Source organism: Macaca mulatta, chromosome 1 (genome assembly GCF_049350105.2).
Source record: "Macaca mulatta isolate MMU2019108-1 chromosome 1, T2T-MMU8v2.0, whole genome shotgun sequence".
Lineage (NCBI taxonomy): Eukaryota > Metazoa > Chordata > Mammalia > Primates > Cercopithecidae > Macaca > Macaca mulatta.
The window spans coordinates 25,052,799-25,068,779 of record NC_133406.1 but is presented as its reverse complement, the minus strand read 5'-3'; the positions used below and the strand labels follow the sequence as shown (position 1 = coordinate 25,068,779).

Genomic DNA, 15,981 nt, shown 5'->3' with positions numbered 1-15,981 from the left:
CTCCTAAAGTCCCCTTATAAAATGTCTTCTTTTAAAATAGCCATCTTTGGAATACTTTATGATGCAGAGTTTTATTTATGTATGTTAGTTGTTTCAAGCCACTTCACATCATGGTTGTTGTATGATCAATGTGGCAAGAGTGAATATAAGACAATGCAAGTATGGACCACTAGTTATGTTGAAACTCAGACCCTTTGAGGATGCAAAAGAGAACCAGCAAGTATGCATCCTTCAAGTTGAGTAAAAGCTAAACAAACATACATCGGATAGAAACAAACAACAACAAAATCCTTATGGCTTTGTTGATCACCGTGGTGTTTAACTGACTCTATTTTAAGACGTTTCTACACTTAGCCCTCTCTCCCTACTCAAGGTGCAGCAAATCACTTTCTTGTTAATAATGCATGTCTGTATCTTATCTTGGCTGTGTCTGTATTGCAGTCCACGGTTCAAGTCCTCAAGGCCACTGCCAGCACCCTGGCACACAGGGGCCTTCTGCTGTCTTTGTTGTCCTGTTGACTGCTAAAGAACTCAGACTAACAATGGTACTGCCCACATCCATGAGTTACTTTTTGCTTGTTGTCATCTGTTGCCTTTCAAGTCTTTTCTGGAATCTAATGGGGTTTTTTTGTTTGTTTTATTTTGTTCTGTTTGGTCTGGAACCCAGAAGACATTTATCTAGTAAAATATTAGGTGATAATTTCCTAAGAATTATTTCAACAGATTTAAACATTTTTTCTTTAACATAGGTGAGTCAAAGTCATTTACACTACACAAAAGTTAAGCATGTTTCCATCACCACTTTGCAGATAATAAAACGTTTTCATTTCCATGTCCATGGGGAACTATGCCCCCGAAGGACCTCCACACGTGGGAGGGAAGAATCTGTTCAGGAACTCTCTGAAGTCAGTATTCATCAAGAAATGGGTATTTTGGATGATCACACCACATGAGCATTTCCACGAAGCGGACATTTTCACTCCAGGCTTCAATGTCCTTCATTCAGTGAGAGAAAAGTCAAAGGCCTGAAGGTTTTCCTTGATCTTTTCAGGATTAAAGCTTTTAGGAATGACAGCCACCCCTTACTGGATGTTGAAACGCAAAACAACTTGAGCTGTCATTTTATTGCACCTTTTTAGAAGTGCGCCCTTTAACGAAGGCGGAGAAGACATATTTGTCCAGGTGGGATTCCTAGTGGTCCCCAAAGGGCTATATGCAATCATGACAATGTCATGTTGTTGGCAAAATTTCAAAAGTTTTGGCTGGGTGTAATATGGGTGGCACACAATCTCGTTGCTGACTGGCTTGGGTTTGAATCCTGGGTTGTTCTGGATGAGCTCCAGCTGGCCTGCTGTTAAAACTGGATACTCCGAGGGATTTCACCAAGCCAGCATCTTTGCAAGCTTCCGAAGTCTCCCAAGTGGCACACAGATTTGACTTGTGATATAACCATTTGCCATTCTCACGTATAGGGTAGACTTCATCTCCTGGCTTACGGACCGTGGGTATTTCAATGATGTAAAGATCCACACAATCTAGCTGGAGAACCTTGAGCATCCTCTCTAGGCTTGGGCAGACCAGCTCTGGGTCATGATTTGTAGCCCACAGCTTTCCACAGTAGAAGATATCCTTCCTCTGCACCTTTCCTTCTGCTATTTCCCCCTGATAGCCTCCCCAACTTCATTTTGGTAGATGTAGGCTTCATCAGTGCGTCAGCACCCCAGGTCAATGACAACCTTCACTGATGAAGACTCAGACTAAATGTAGAGACAGACTACTTGGGCTTTAGTGACATCTCTACCTACCACCTATTTGCTGTGTGGCCTTGAGTAAGTCATTGGCTCCCTTAGGGGTCAATTTAGGCTCTGAGTAGGTACCAAGTCTGACGACAGGAATGCTGTTTCCATCACTTAGAGGTATGCAGTGATCTGTAGGACTCATTTTCTTCATAGTGTCCTTTGATGCACAAAAGCTTTTAATTTTGATGAAGTCCAATGTATTAATTTTATATTGAATTGCTGTGACTTTGGAGTCTTGGCTATTCTTGTACATTAATTTTTCATATCAATTTTGGAATCAGCTTATCTTGTCCTAAAATTTTTTGTTGGTATTTTCAATGAAATAGATTGATTAATTAAGGGAGAAGTGTGGTCTCCTTAAAAGAGAGCTTCCTATCAAAGAAGGGTATGCCTTTCCATTTACCCAAGTCCTCTTGGTGTTCTTCAGCCATGTTTTAACATTTGTTTTATATAGATATATTACAACTTTTAGACGAAGTTCATGTCTAGGTTATAATGTTTTATTATTGTAAATTACTCTGATGTTTAAATGTTGGCAACTAACACAAGTGTTTAAAATACTATGTGAGCTATAGTATTTCAAACTATTCTATGATCCAAATTCAGGCTAAGTTCAGATCTGCAACCTCAGATCTACTCCAGCTCTTTGCTTTATAGATAAGGAAGCTGAAGTCTAGAGATGTTGAGTGACTGACTCCAGGCCACACAGCAAGTAGGTGGTAGGTAGAGATGTCACTAAAGCCCCAGGAATCTATCTCTACATTTGTCCTGACTCTGAATCCAGGGCTGTCATTTTACCAGCCACCATAAAATATTTGAGAGTCTAGGAAAACGGCAAATGTTCTTATATCCATCAAGAACTTGTATTTGCCTGGAGGTGGACTTTACCAATCAAGATAGGAATTAGATAAGAATTATTTTTTAATTTTTTTTTAAATCTTTTTTTCTGAGATGGAGTTTTGCTCTGTCGCCCAGGCTGGAGTGCAGTGGCGCGATCTTGGCTTACTGCAAACTCCACTTACCAGGTTCACGCCATTCTCCTGCCTCAGCCTCCCCAGTGGCTGGGACTACAGGTGCCCACCACCACGCCTGGCTAATTTTTTGTATTTTTAGTGGAGATGGGGTTTCACCGTGTTAGCCAGGATGGTCTCAATCTTCTGACCTCGTGATCCACCCACCTCGGCCTCCCAAAGTGCTAGGATTACAGGCGTGAGCCACCGCGCTTGGCCAAGAATTATTTTTTTTAAAAAAAGAACATTAAAACAACGGTCAAATGAGAGAAAAAGCAAAATTCAGACAGACAGATACATACACACACCCCAAACCCTCAGACCTCCGGGGCTTCCTGCCTGTGAACCGAAAGGGGGAGTGTGAGTTTCTTGGCCTGTCGGCAGGTGCTTCTCAAAGGCCCCGCAGTCCTCCACTTCCTGGGGAGGTAGCAGTAGAATAAAACTAGCAGAGACTCCTTTTCTCCTCATCCTCCCGGCCACCGCTGCCTCAGCCTCTGCCTCCCAACCTCTTTCTGAGGGAAAGGACAAGATGAAGTGGAAGGAGCTTGTCACCGCAGCCATCCTGCAGGCACAGTTCCCAATTACAGGTAGGGCCCATGTGTCCACTGCAGGGAACTTCTAGAAACTCTTTGTGTATGTGGAGGGGGGCGGGGTGGGCGTGGGTAGTGGAGGGTGGTGAGGGGCTGGGGTCTCCTTCGAATCCTGCCCTCCTCAAATCAATGGGCAAGTGAGCAGTGAGGGGTTTGGCCCGGTGCTGGCATCGGCTCCGTCACAGCCGAGCTGGGCATCAGTTCAGAGCCAGCTGCTAGAAAACACAGCTCCTCCGGGTACAGATTTTTCCAGTGATAAGAGAGGAAGGAAGAAGGAAACAAGAGAGCAAACGAGGCAGGCCCAGGGTGGAGAAACGGAGAGCGAGTGTTTCACAGAACCTGGACAGGATCAGAAAATGTCAGCCAGGCCGTGTTTCGTGCTGCGACGTTCTAGTCTCTTCGCCTTCTTTCACCCTTTGGCTGGCTCCGTCACTCAGCCCCTTTTTTTCTTCCTTTGCCAACAAAGAAGATTTCATTGGTCAGTCAAGGCCATGGCCTCAAACACCCCAACGGGCCCGGGAGTAAGTGGGGGTAACTAAGGAGGAAAGGGGCACGGGCAGGAAGCACCGGGTGGCAGCCTCCATGGTGCCTTCGCCACCTCATGGCCAAGGGTCCGTGTCTAGGCTCAACCCTGTCATGGCTGTCCCCACACCCCACCGCCTGGGGCTGCCAGATGACTCACCGTCCTGGGCTCCGTGACTCACCCCAACCCGCCCCTTAGGCGGCCATCTAGCCCAGCCAGAGGGCCAGGCATTGACAGAACATGGGGCAGATGAGAGGATGTGCCTGGTTAAGTCACCACCACGAGCAGGGCCCAGCCAACAAGAGCGCTCGCTCCTCACCTCATTCCCGTTCGTGGGAGCTTTGCTGCAAGCCTTTAGCTTCCACCATGTTTTCTAGCCCAGGTAATGAGGAAGAAAACCAGTGAAAAGAGGACAAGACAAACTGCTCAGGGGGATTGGCCTCGTGGCATCTTCCTGAGAAGCGGGGCAGGCTGAATTTCAATCTAAAGAAACAGGGAAGGTGGAGCAAGCAAGTGTCCTCGGCCCACCTGACGGCTCCTGGCAGCTCACCTTGGTGTGGGAGTTTGTGTAGGGGCCCTGTTGGGAGGGCGGGAGAGGCCATGGGCACTTCTGCTCCCATCAGGGAGCAGGTCACAGCCCGGACCAGCGCCTGGGGGATTCTGAGGCCTGTGCAGCTGCAGGGGTTTCTGTCAGATCACAGCTGTTTTCTCAGAAGAGGCTTGTGGGGTCTGAGTCACACACACAGTGTGGCAGAGTGTACGTGCCTGAGCTTGCTCAGAGCAGCCCATCCTTATGTGCTGGGGACAAGGGGACGCAGAACAGCTGGAATTTAGTGACTGCAGAGGAGACAGCCAGGGGCAATAGCTCCAGCCTCTGAGCTTCAGGCTTGGGACACCCCACCAGGGAGATCATGTAACCTTTCAGGGTCTTTACCTGCAGTTTCCTTACTGGTCCATTTGTGTTCAGCTTGGAGAGACCAAGGTACAGGCAAAGTGAAGTTAGAAAAATGAAAGGCTGCTGGGTGGATGTGGCTGCCAAGCGTCGTAAACAGAACCCCACCCAGTAGACAAGATGGGGGCCGTGCCCCATTTCCACAAATAGGGGGCAGGAGGAGAAAACTGCACATTGGCTGGATTTTTTGCTTCTCAGTGCCACTTACTTTGCCTCTGTGGAGACTGACATTTTAGCTATTTTAGATAAGGCTAATAGACAAAAGTTTTTCAAAGTATAATAGCCCAGACAACAGGTACAGTAAGACAAGGCGTGACTCAGAGAGGCCTCAACACCGAGGGCTGCGGTGGTGCTTGTGCTGCCTGAGGGGACACCTCCACAGTCTTCTATGAGCGGAAAGGCTGCTTATAGCATTTCAGTCAGGTCTTCTCTCTCTTCTTGCTCAGTTACGTGACCCATTGCATACGTCCCTTTTAAAATGTCTACTTTTTACTAAGCTGTTGCATTTGCATTTCTTTGGAAATGACCAGATCATTAGGATCAAAGCAAATGATGACCTGGTCTGTCCACATGAGGAGGCCTCCCTAAGAGAGATTCTACCAAGATGGTCACCAGGGCTTGAGGCCAGAAGAACCTATGATGGCGTGCCTGCTGGCACGGGCACACTTGTGCCTGCAGAGCCCCTAGTGCCTCTAACTCCCTACTCTGCAGTAGCCAAGAATGCACCCGGCGGTCAGTGTGGTCTTTGTCTTTTATCAGTGAGGAGATGCAGCTCTGACATGCAGCCTTGGGAAACGCAAGGCTTCCAGGCTTGTGAGCAGCTCTGCTTTTAGGAAGGTGGCTGGACGTGGTGGAAAGAGCCAGGCTAATCTCAGGTGCTGTCCCAGCGCTGCCGCTTCCTAGCTGTGCAACCTTAGGCAAGTGACTTAACCTCTCTGGGCCTCAGTTTTCTCACCTCTAAAGAAAGAATTATAATACCTTCTTTGCAGAGATGTGACAATGAGAAGTAATGTAATGTGTCCAATACATAGTAGACAGCCAATAAGTAAAAATTGTGTTTACTATTACTATTATTACATCTTGGACTGTCTTCTTGTTCTCAAAACCCAGAAACAGGCGATGGAAACCCACGGCTGGAATTCTTAATTTGCTTTCAATGTGTTGTAAAGCAACAGTGGGCATTTTCTCCATCTGTTGCAATCCAACTCATCCCTCTTCTGATTTCTGGGCACACCCATACCAGCACAGAAACATAACAATGATCCCAGGGGTAGGCCCGATGGTGAACAAGGAGCAAAGCTCTGGCTGGTCATAGGATGACTGTTACATCTACCATTTTCATTTTTTAAAGATACTTACTCTGTAGGGGAATATTCTCCCGAAGTAAAAACATGTCTGAAAAAATATATACAAGATGGGGGCCGTGCCTCATTTCCACAAATAAGGGGCAGGGGAATTGGCTGGATTTTTTTACTTCTCAGTGCCACTTACTTTGCCTCTCTGGAGACTGACATTTTATCTATCTTAGATAAGGCTAATAGACAAAAGTTTTTCAAAGTATCACTTTGAAAGGAATTAGAAACAAAATCCACCCAGTCATCACTGGTCGGGGTAGCCACCTAGATTCTGAAGCCAAAGGGCTATTGCGGGTGCACAGCAAAACAAGTATCTAAATGCAAACTTCTTGAACACTAAATCTTTGCTGACATTGCTGGGAGGTGAATGTCAGGCAAGTTGTTAAGTGATACCAGTACACATTTTTCATCAATGGCATTTTCACCATCAGATTGTTTCACCCTCCAATTGCCTAGCTCTGCTCATCCAAATGAGCTATTTCATTTTTTGATTTTAGCGTTTCTCAGGCTTACTAGCCTAGAGATCACATCTGCTGCTGCTAAGCATCCCCCAGAAGCAGTCCTGGGGAGCTCTGGCTTAGGTGAATAACCACTGCTCTACTTAATTTTAAATTCTTCGTATTTTTGCTTTTGTTCTTTAAAAAAATGCATTTAATTGTTATTGGATATACACTTTTCCAGTCAAAAGTGACCCAGCATTGTGTGTTTGCTTTGTTTGGAAGGGTCCAGATGCCCTGAGGGAAGTCTCTTAGATTAGAGTTGTCCAAACATGCACTTTGGGAATCCTTTCTCCCAAGCCTTATTTAACTAAGGCTTAGGACCTTACAGAGGTCAGATAATTGATTTAATAAATACCGGAAATAGTTCAAAATAAATTTCTTAGCTCTGCTTTGGCCAAGGCTAATTTTAACACTGAAGTGATGGTGTTAGTCACTTTGAACAAACATTCAATTTGGTTTAAAAAAAAAAAAAAATTAAACCGGTCATTTGACCTGTTAGGCGAAACAAAATGATCACTTTAGTCAGTGCATGTACATAGTATGTCTTCCGGTCTAAAAAACAACTTTAAGTTCCCTGAAAACAAAGACGTCCCTGTCACACTCACAGCTCTACCCAGCACTTAGCATGGTGCCTGGAGCGGAGTCCATGCGCGATAAGCTCTACCCAGCACTTAGCATGGTACCTGGAGCGGAGTCAATGCGCAATAAGTACCAATAAGAATTGTTGAATGCACATTGGGAGGCCGAGGCAGGTGGACCACCTGAGGTCAGGAATTTGAGACCAGCCTGGCCAACGTGGTGAAACCCTATCTCCACTAAAAAAATGCAAAAAATTAACTGGGCGTGGTGGTGCATGCCTGTAGTCCCAACTACTTGGAAGGCTAAAGCAGCAGAATCGCTTGAACCTGGGAGGCGGAGGTTGCAGTGAGCCGAGATCGCACCACTGCACTCCAGCCCGGGCGACAAAGCAAGATTCCATCTCAAAAAAATAAATAAAATAAAATAAGAATTGTCAAACGAATTAAAAGGTGAGTGAATGAAGGAGATCTACATGCTTTCATATGATTAAATTAACTTTAATAGTTTATTTGGCAGGTATATTGAATTGGCATTATTTGGACCTTTCCTCTAGAGAATGTAGTATTAAACAATGTATTTTAAAAACAAAACAAAAACCAGAAATTAAACAGGTGGAGGGGACAGGGCAGTTTGAGTGATTAGAATTATTTGAGATGAGTTGCAAGGATGGTTTAAGATAAAACCCTGCCGTTATTAAAATTTTCTGGTTGGACCATATGAAATTTCCACTATTTGTTTATTTCAGATCTACAAAAAGGATAATTTCATATGATTCAACTAACATTATAACTAAAAATAAAGAAATGTGCTCATTTTTTTCTGATTAGGCTTTAACACCGGAGAAAAGCAGAAAATAAACGAGGCTAACGCTGTTGGAGATTGTTAACTAATGAACTAAGAATAAACTAATGAAAGGCATCAAGTAGAAAAAGACTGGATTATAGTATAAATCGCAGTATCCAATCCAATCACCCAGTTTCCTCAAAATATAGAAAGAAAAAGCAAGATACTTACTATTAGTCTGGTTTGATCCAGGTTACTAAATAAATATTTCAGGTAGCCAACATTTTTCTCTTCTCTTAGTTTGAAATATTTTAATAAAGATATAAAAATCACTGAAAGAAGTTAAATTTTTTTCAAAATTCCTAACAAGCCAGCCCAATAATATTGCATTCTCACTTCTTTATATTCAATCCAACATTTTTTACAAGTGCGTACATATCTTTTTATAGTTATCATAAAAAAGTTTCAAGTGCTTTTTTTCTTACTATTTTATTGTAAGCATTGTTTTCATGTTTAGCCTTTGTGATTGTTTTTAATTCCTATGTAAGCTTCCATAACACCCATGCATCGTATTTTCTTTACTATTTCCTTATTGTTGTACATTTGGACTATTTCTAATTTTTGTTATTTTAGCTAATCCTACAAGAAAATCTTTACATATGTAGCTTTTGTTACTTTCTTGGGCAAATCCAGGAATGACAATTGAAAGAATAGGTTAAAGTAAAACAGCATTTTGCGGGATACGCTAGACTTCTCTTGAAAACAATCCCATCAAGGAAAGAAAATGTGTCTCTAACTCTCTGTGACCATCTCCAAGCCTTTGTGTCTTCTCTGGAGCAGGCACTATGGTGGAGGGAGAGGAGGCTCTGGAGCCAGAAGTCCTGTGCAGCCTTCCCCTCCCCACCTCAGAACCCGGTTCTTCCTCTGTGAGATGGCGGCAATGGTGCCTCCTCACGCAGGGGACTGTGGAGCGGAGATCTGATTCGGAAGTGCCTAAACACTAAAGGCACTTGGAAAGCCAGAACCATTAGCATATGTGTCTCGGTTTCCCAATCTGCAAAATAGAATATCATTTTCCCAGTGCAGTAATGGGGAAACACTGGACTGACATGCTTTTTTTCTTCCTCTGTCATTACATTGCAGCGTGTAGCTGGGCAGAAATTTCTCTCTAGGCTTTAGTTTTAGCATCTGTGAGATAAGAAATGATGAGAGGGTTGAACATCCCTTTTAGCTACAAAATAAGTTGGGTGTGCGCTTGAAATTACAAAGTTTTAAAGAACGTTTAATGACTCAGCCCCCCCCCCCCCCCCCCCGATCCTTACCCCACCCCACAGATACTGGCTCTCAGAATTCAGAGCCTGAACTTCCTTCTTCCTTGCCTCTCCAAATACTTTTTAAATCTGGGCTCTCACCTTATCACAGTATTTTTAACGTTCTAAGTGGGAGCCTCTGCTGTGAAAAATCCAAGGACAAAGTCCATCCCTTCTGCTTGTGCATCGGCTGCAGATTTACTGGGGGCAATGCAAGGACTTTGGTTGGTGAGAACGGACTTGAAGAGAAAGCAAATTACTGCCCGAAGCAGCCAAATTGCAGTGGTGAAAAAGTTAGGCGTTTGCACTGTCCACTTTGCTTGCCTGTTATGATTTGTGCTACTCAGCAACTAATTTTCAGGCTCAAGGAGAAAAAAATAAATAGAAAGCTTTAGAACAAAGACAAGCAGGACCCTTGCCAGTCCAGACCGCCGTTCTCTGAGTGCAGCCGTCCCTTTATAGTTACAAAATGCGTTTCCATGCCTTTGTTTACTGGATCCTCATAGCCATCCTATGGCAAGTAGCAGAAAAAGTAGCAGGATTTATCTCTGCTCATAAATGAAGAAAGTGAGGCTCATAGGTCTGGGGCCTTGCCTATGAGTAGAACCAGGCCACAAGCATGGTTTCTCGGGGCCCTTGTACAGCGCCCACACCTTGAACAGTGTGCAGCTGCTCGCCCAGGTCCGTGCACCGTCATATACCCAAAGACTGAATTCTGAAGCCTACTTTTAAAGGTATTCCCCTTACTAAGCACTTACTCTTTTCCTCTCAATTTTTATGGTAAAAAATAATTATTTTGGTGCTGAACATTCTCATTTGATACACATTTTCTGCTGAGTATGAATATTAGGTTGTTAATATAGAACTATGTTTTTCTAGAATATATTATTATGGTTCTAAATGGAGAACTTACATTTTCTCCAAATCTGATAACTCCATGGTTTCCATTTTACTCTCAGAAAATGTGTCTCTTTTGGAACTTCTTGAGAGGGATGGGCCTCAATTTGCAGTTCAACCCACTCCTGTGTGTGCAGGTGTGCACAGCTCACCACGCCACCTTATGCAGAGGTTATAAGTAAAATGTAAGTTAAATCATATTTGAGAGGTTTTGCCCTAAATGAATTGCCCATAATTAATCTGCTTGGTAAGAGTGGATCTCCATGTGGTGTGAAGGTTTTACATGTATGAGATTCTCTAAAAGAACAGCACACCGTCATGCACAGACTCTGAATTGAGATTTGCTTTTTTGCGAACTCCTCCAGGACTGGGAGAGTTATCTTTGAATGGCAAATGTCTATAATCTATTCACAATTATTTATGTCACATTTTAGCCTGGGGTTCACCTGCAGGCTCGGCGCAGGTAGTGCAAATCCTTGTGCTGTTGACTAGAGCAAAGCAAAAGATGGTTTTCTGGTGCTCAGAACAAACGCATGAAGCATTAAACAGCTGGAGATGTGAATATCTGAGACTCTTAGTGGGCTACCCCCAAAGCTGGCTGAGAGGAGGGCTGGGAAGAGGGGAAGTATTCAAGTGCTGCAGCAGGACGTCTGCGATGGGCTGTAGGTGCTGTTGCCTTTGCCAAGCCATGGCAGGTGTGGAGGAGGGCTCAGAATGGAAACCAACATCACCATTTAGGATGAACAAACCTCTACTCTCCTCTTTTGCTGTAGACACTAGAGTCTACTGTGTCTTCTTGTATTTTGCTAATTCCCCACTGTGCAAAATTGTACTGGCTCCAAGACAGAATGTGAATGACAGCCCTCAGTTAGACCTGCCCTTTCGTCATCTGGGTTGGGCATGATGGTGGAGAATGGGAGAGAAGTATGATAGGGGAAGAGAAGAAAAGACAGACTGGGGGAGGGGTGGAGGTTGCAACCTGTTCCCCTGGGTTGATTGGCCTGAGCAGCCTGCTGCAAGGAGAAGGCAGCTGAACCAGGTGACCCACTATGGGAAGAGCCTGAGCCCAAGCCCCAGGGTTGCAGGTCAGTGTGGGTGCTGGCAATGTGCACACCAGCATGTGTTTACCCATATGCTGTGGTGGTTGCAGGTGTCTGTGCCCCTGTGGGCATGTGCTGGCGCATGTGGTGCTGTGTGTTTGTAGATGTGTCCTGACATGCATGTGCAGGTGTGCATGCGTTGGTGTGTGTGGCGCATTGTATGCTCCCCTGTATGCTGATGGATGTGTGCCTGTGTCTGCAGGGAAGTGTTTTTATGTGCAGCAGTGAGTGATTTTGTATGTATGGTGTGTGTGTTTAGGAGGAGTTTGGTGGCAGCAGGACAGCTCCATAGAAGGAAGGGCAAACATTACTTGAGCTCAGGGCTGGCAGTCTGGGTTCTGGGTAGGTGAGCAGAGAGGTGGAGATGTCACAGATCATGTTCCAGGGATTCTGCAGAGAAGGGAGACAAGAAAATCTCTGTCGGATCATGAAGAGGTGTGAGTGGCTTCTTCACAGCTGCATAGACTTTTCAGGTTGGTCTGGCCTGACTCCCGTCAGAGCTCTCTCATCTTCCAAGCAAGCCTGGGGTCTTTCCTTTTTTGTAGCTTTCTTCCTCTCAATTCTCCGGACTTAGAATGCAGACCCCACCCCATCCCCCACCTGCAGAAACCCTATTCACCCCTTAATTCTAAGCCCAGATGTATGGGGATCCCCCAGACCCACTGTCGACATTGTTACCAGCGTTAAAGTGACACAAGCAGGTGGAAAATTGTTGTTCTCAGAATTCAGGGTTAAAAACCCAACAGAAATAGTTCCCTCGAGTGAGGCGTTCCCAGAGCAGAGACTCGGCACCCAGATAGTTTCAGGAACACTTATCTGTCAGCAGAAAATGTCACCAGCTCCCCAAATTCTCACCAGTTCTTCCCACAGCGACCATCCTACGTATTTTGGCTAAAATAGGCAAAAATGCATTTAATGTTTTTATTTTTTCACCCTCGGAATAGGTTGGCAAACAATCCAATAAGGTGGTTCCCAATGGCCTAATATGCCCAGCAAGATAACCAGATGGATAATGAATTTTTTTTTTTTTTTTTTTTTTTTTTTTTTTTTGAGACGGAGTTTCGCTCTTGTTGCCCAGGCTGGAGTGCAATGCTGCGATCTCGGCTCCCGCAACCCCATCCTGGGTTCAAGTGATTCTCCTGCCTCAGCCTCCCGAGTAGCTGGGATTACAGGCATGTGCCACCACGCCTGGCTAATTTTGTATTTTTAGTGGAGATGGGGTTTCTCCATGTTGGTCATGCTGATCTCGAACTCCCGACCTCATGTGATCCACCTGCCTCAGCCTCCCAAAGTGCTGGGATTATAGGCTTGAGCTGCCGTGCCCAGCCATGATTTTTAATATTTGATTATTTAAACCATCTGACAGGCCACTTGACTTACCAATTGAGTAAATATTTACCAAGCACCTCTCATGTGCCCCGAATCAAACAAACAGTCCTGCAGATGGTTGGCTCAACCAGCCCACTGACCAGGCCAGTGTCTTGAAGATGAAGGTTAAATGATTGAGAGCCCGTAAGCAAAAGAAAGTATCCCTGGTCCCGGAAATCACGTTCTCGATTTTTACAAAAAAGTCTAAATTTGTCTTCAGGCTCACTTCTTTATGGTCTCATCTAATTTTCTTCATTGTGTGGGCCTGTGCTAATTTCCATGCTGAGTTTAGTAGCAAAGGAAGCGTATGTGGGGGATACCACCCAGGATTTTTGAGTCAGCTGAGAGAGCTTCAGAAATTCCTCCTTTGATTTCCTCAGAGTCTAGAGAAATCTTTGTCTTTTCTCCCACTTAACTATCAACGTTCAAAGCCCAGACCTACATAAAATACACAAATGCTTTCTGGACAAAATGAATCTTGTCCGTTTTCTTTGGGTTTCATTGGGAACAATAAAGATTGAGCTACAAAAGGTTGGCAAAGAGGATTATCCTTTTTCTTTCTATTAAACATAGAGGCTTCAAAAGAACAGCTCAGAAAGTCAAATAATTGTACCCACTATCGCTCACCTATCCATCTCCCTGCTGACCTGGCCTGTGAAATCCCCTTTAAAAACTTGGCCAGCTCTCACCTGCCCATTGCAAATGCCGTATTGTTAAATGTTCCCATCTATAATTCCATGAGGGAGGCTGCTATAAAGCAAACTCCTTCCATTTCAATGGAGCATCTCGTCAGGGAATAGCTCTTTGGGGTGGGAGTGGTGGGGTGCCTCTAATTTTCAAAGTGTTGTGATATCTTGTTGGAAAGGGAGCTACTTGGAAACCAGAAATGGGTTGTGAATAGAGTTATAGCCACAAGCTCTTGCGGTCCAGAGGGGCTGGTGGGAAGGACATGGAGGGTAAGATTTTGAAAGCCGTTTTTGATCTTCATGACAATTTCTTGATTTTGTCAGTTTGGAAGACACATCTGTTAGTTTTTAGGTATGGCTGTAAACACAAAGTCTCAGACTTGAAGCTGACCTAATTCTTCATTTGGTTTCAGACGACAGCTTCCTCAGAAAATTCCTGTCAGCCATTTTGAAGAGCACAAAATGGCTCCTATATGCCAAGGGATAGAGAGAATTTGCTATTTAGGGATTTTTTGTTTTGTTTTGTTTTTTGTTTTTTTAGATAGGGTCTCTCTTCTTCACTCAGACTGGAATGCAGTGGTGTGATTACAGTTCACTGCAGCCTCGAAATCCTGGGCTCAAGCAATCCTACCACTTCAGCCTCCTGAGCAGCTGGAACCATAGGGGCACACCATCGTGCCTGACTAATTTTTTCTTTTTTTGTAGATACAGGCTCTCACTATGTTGCCCTGGCTGGCTTTGGAAACTGCTGGGCTCAAATAATCCTCCAATCTTGGCCTCCCAAAGTACTGGAATTGCAGGCATAAGCCACCATGCTGGCCTATTTAGAGATTTTTAAATTTGGAGTTGAACATTTAATAGCAGCATTCAAGCCTGGAATAATATCAATTAAGAAAGAAAAGAATAGAAATCTAACCTTCCAATTGGCCAACCATCTAAAATTCAGTGTAGAATGATCAACACTGGGTCCTCTGTATGGAGTCAGAACAGAGGCCTGGTTCACCTGGCTCTCCATGTTTTCCCTGTAGAGTCCTTCAAACCGATGGTCTTTCTCCACCAACTTTGACCCTGGGCCATCATCTCTCTCTCCAATCACCATTCCTTCTCTTTGAAGGTTAAAAAGAAAAAATTTCAGGCCAGGCATGGTGGCTTACACCTGTAATCCCAGAACTTTGGGAGGCCAAGGCAGGTGGATCACCCGGGGTCCAGAGTTTGAGATCAGCCTGGCCAACATGGCAAAACCACATCTCTACTAAAAATAAAAAATAAAATAAAATAAAAAATAAAAAAAGCCGGGTGTGGTGGCATGCTCCTGTAGTCCCAGCTACTCAGGAGACTGAGGCAGGAGAATCGCTTGAACCTGGGAGGCTGGGGTTGCCATGAGCCAAGATTGCGCCATTACACTCCAGCCTGGGCGACAGAATGAGACTCCGTCTCAAAAAAAAAAAAAAAAAAAAAAATTCACAGGGAACATACAATAAGCCTTATTTAATGGAGTTCTGAATTATGTACATTTGAAAACATGCAATCTAAAAAATTCATAAAGTCTCACTATTTGTAATATTCAAGATAATGTAAGATTTTACATTTATTCCTATGAGAAACTAATCAGAATTTTGCAAAGTCTTTAGGAATGCATCTCTCATGTAAAGTGTAACTACTTTGTAGTCAGAAGTGGCTTGTGGCAATATCATGATTAGGCTGGGGTAGGGTTAGGGGCAGTACCGCTTAGTTCTACCTTTAGTGATAAGAAGAGTAGACAGCCAGCCTCAGCAACATAGCAAAAACCTGTCTCTTCTAAAATACAAAAAAAAAAAAAAAAAAAAAAAGAGAGAGAGACAGAGAGAGAGAAAATATTCACTGGGCACGGTGGCACCTGCCTGTAGCTACTTGGAGGTTGAGGTGGGAGAATCGCTTGAACCCGGGAGGCAGAGGTTGCAGTGAGCCGTGATCACACTATTGCACTTCAGCCTGGGCAACAGAGTGAGAGAAGGAAGGAAGGAAGGGAAGGAAGGGGAAGGGGAAGGGGAAGAAAGAAATGAAAGAAAGGAAAGAAAGAAAAGAAAGATGGCATCTCTCTGGGAAGATTTTCTGTGACCAGAGTGGGACTGGGCTGGTATGTCAGAATCTTGGAATATTTGAGCTGGAAAGTATTATAGTTACCTTCAAGTTCCACTTCTGGATTTTATCAGGGGAGAAATGATGGCCCTACAGAGAAAAATAATCCAGATCAAGAAACTGCCATGTCATAAGCAAATGGCAAATTCAGCCCTTAAACCCAGGACTTTTGATTCTTGCTCTAGCTGCCTGTCTTCTGGGCTGCCAAGCTGCCCTGTTATAAGTAAATGGTGCTTCTGGAGCCAGTCACTGGGTCTCAGGTGTGTGTGACGAGACCCCACACTAGAATGACAGCCACAAAGAGCTGCAGGTGGCTGGGCCACCTTAGCTCATCCTGTCCATGAAGGGGATGGCCTTCAACTGTATCCGGGGGTACAAAAAGGCATTGGGTCATCCCTACAGTGAGGAAAC

General features: G+C 44.4%; 1 protein-coding gene and 1 pseudogene across 2 annotated transcripts in view; one reads left to right on the top strand and one right to left on the bottom strand.

Moving 5' to 3' along the window:
• Window positions 1-769: 769 nt before the first annotated feature.
• LOC100424286 (aldo-keto reductase family 1 member D1-like) lies at window positions 770-2,131 on the bottom strand (annotated as a pseudogene).
• A 1,026-nt stretch (window positions 2,132-3,157) lies between these two features.
• Window positions 3,158-15,981, top strand: part of CD247 (CD247 molecule) — an 89,647-nt gene continuing 76,823 nt past the window's right edge. Inside the window, exon 1 of one of the 2 annotated variants that reach the window (XM_015124638.3) lies at window positions 3,158-3,396. In XM_015124638.3, the coding sequence (XP_014980124.3) occupies window positions 3,339-3,396 (58 nt within the window). In that variant the 5' untranslated portion in view covers window positions 3,158-3,338. 2 annotated transcript variants of the gene reach the window in all.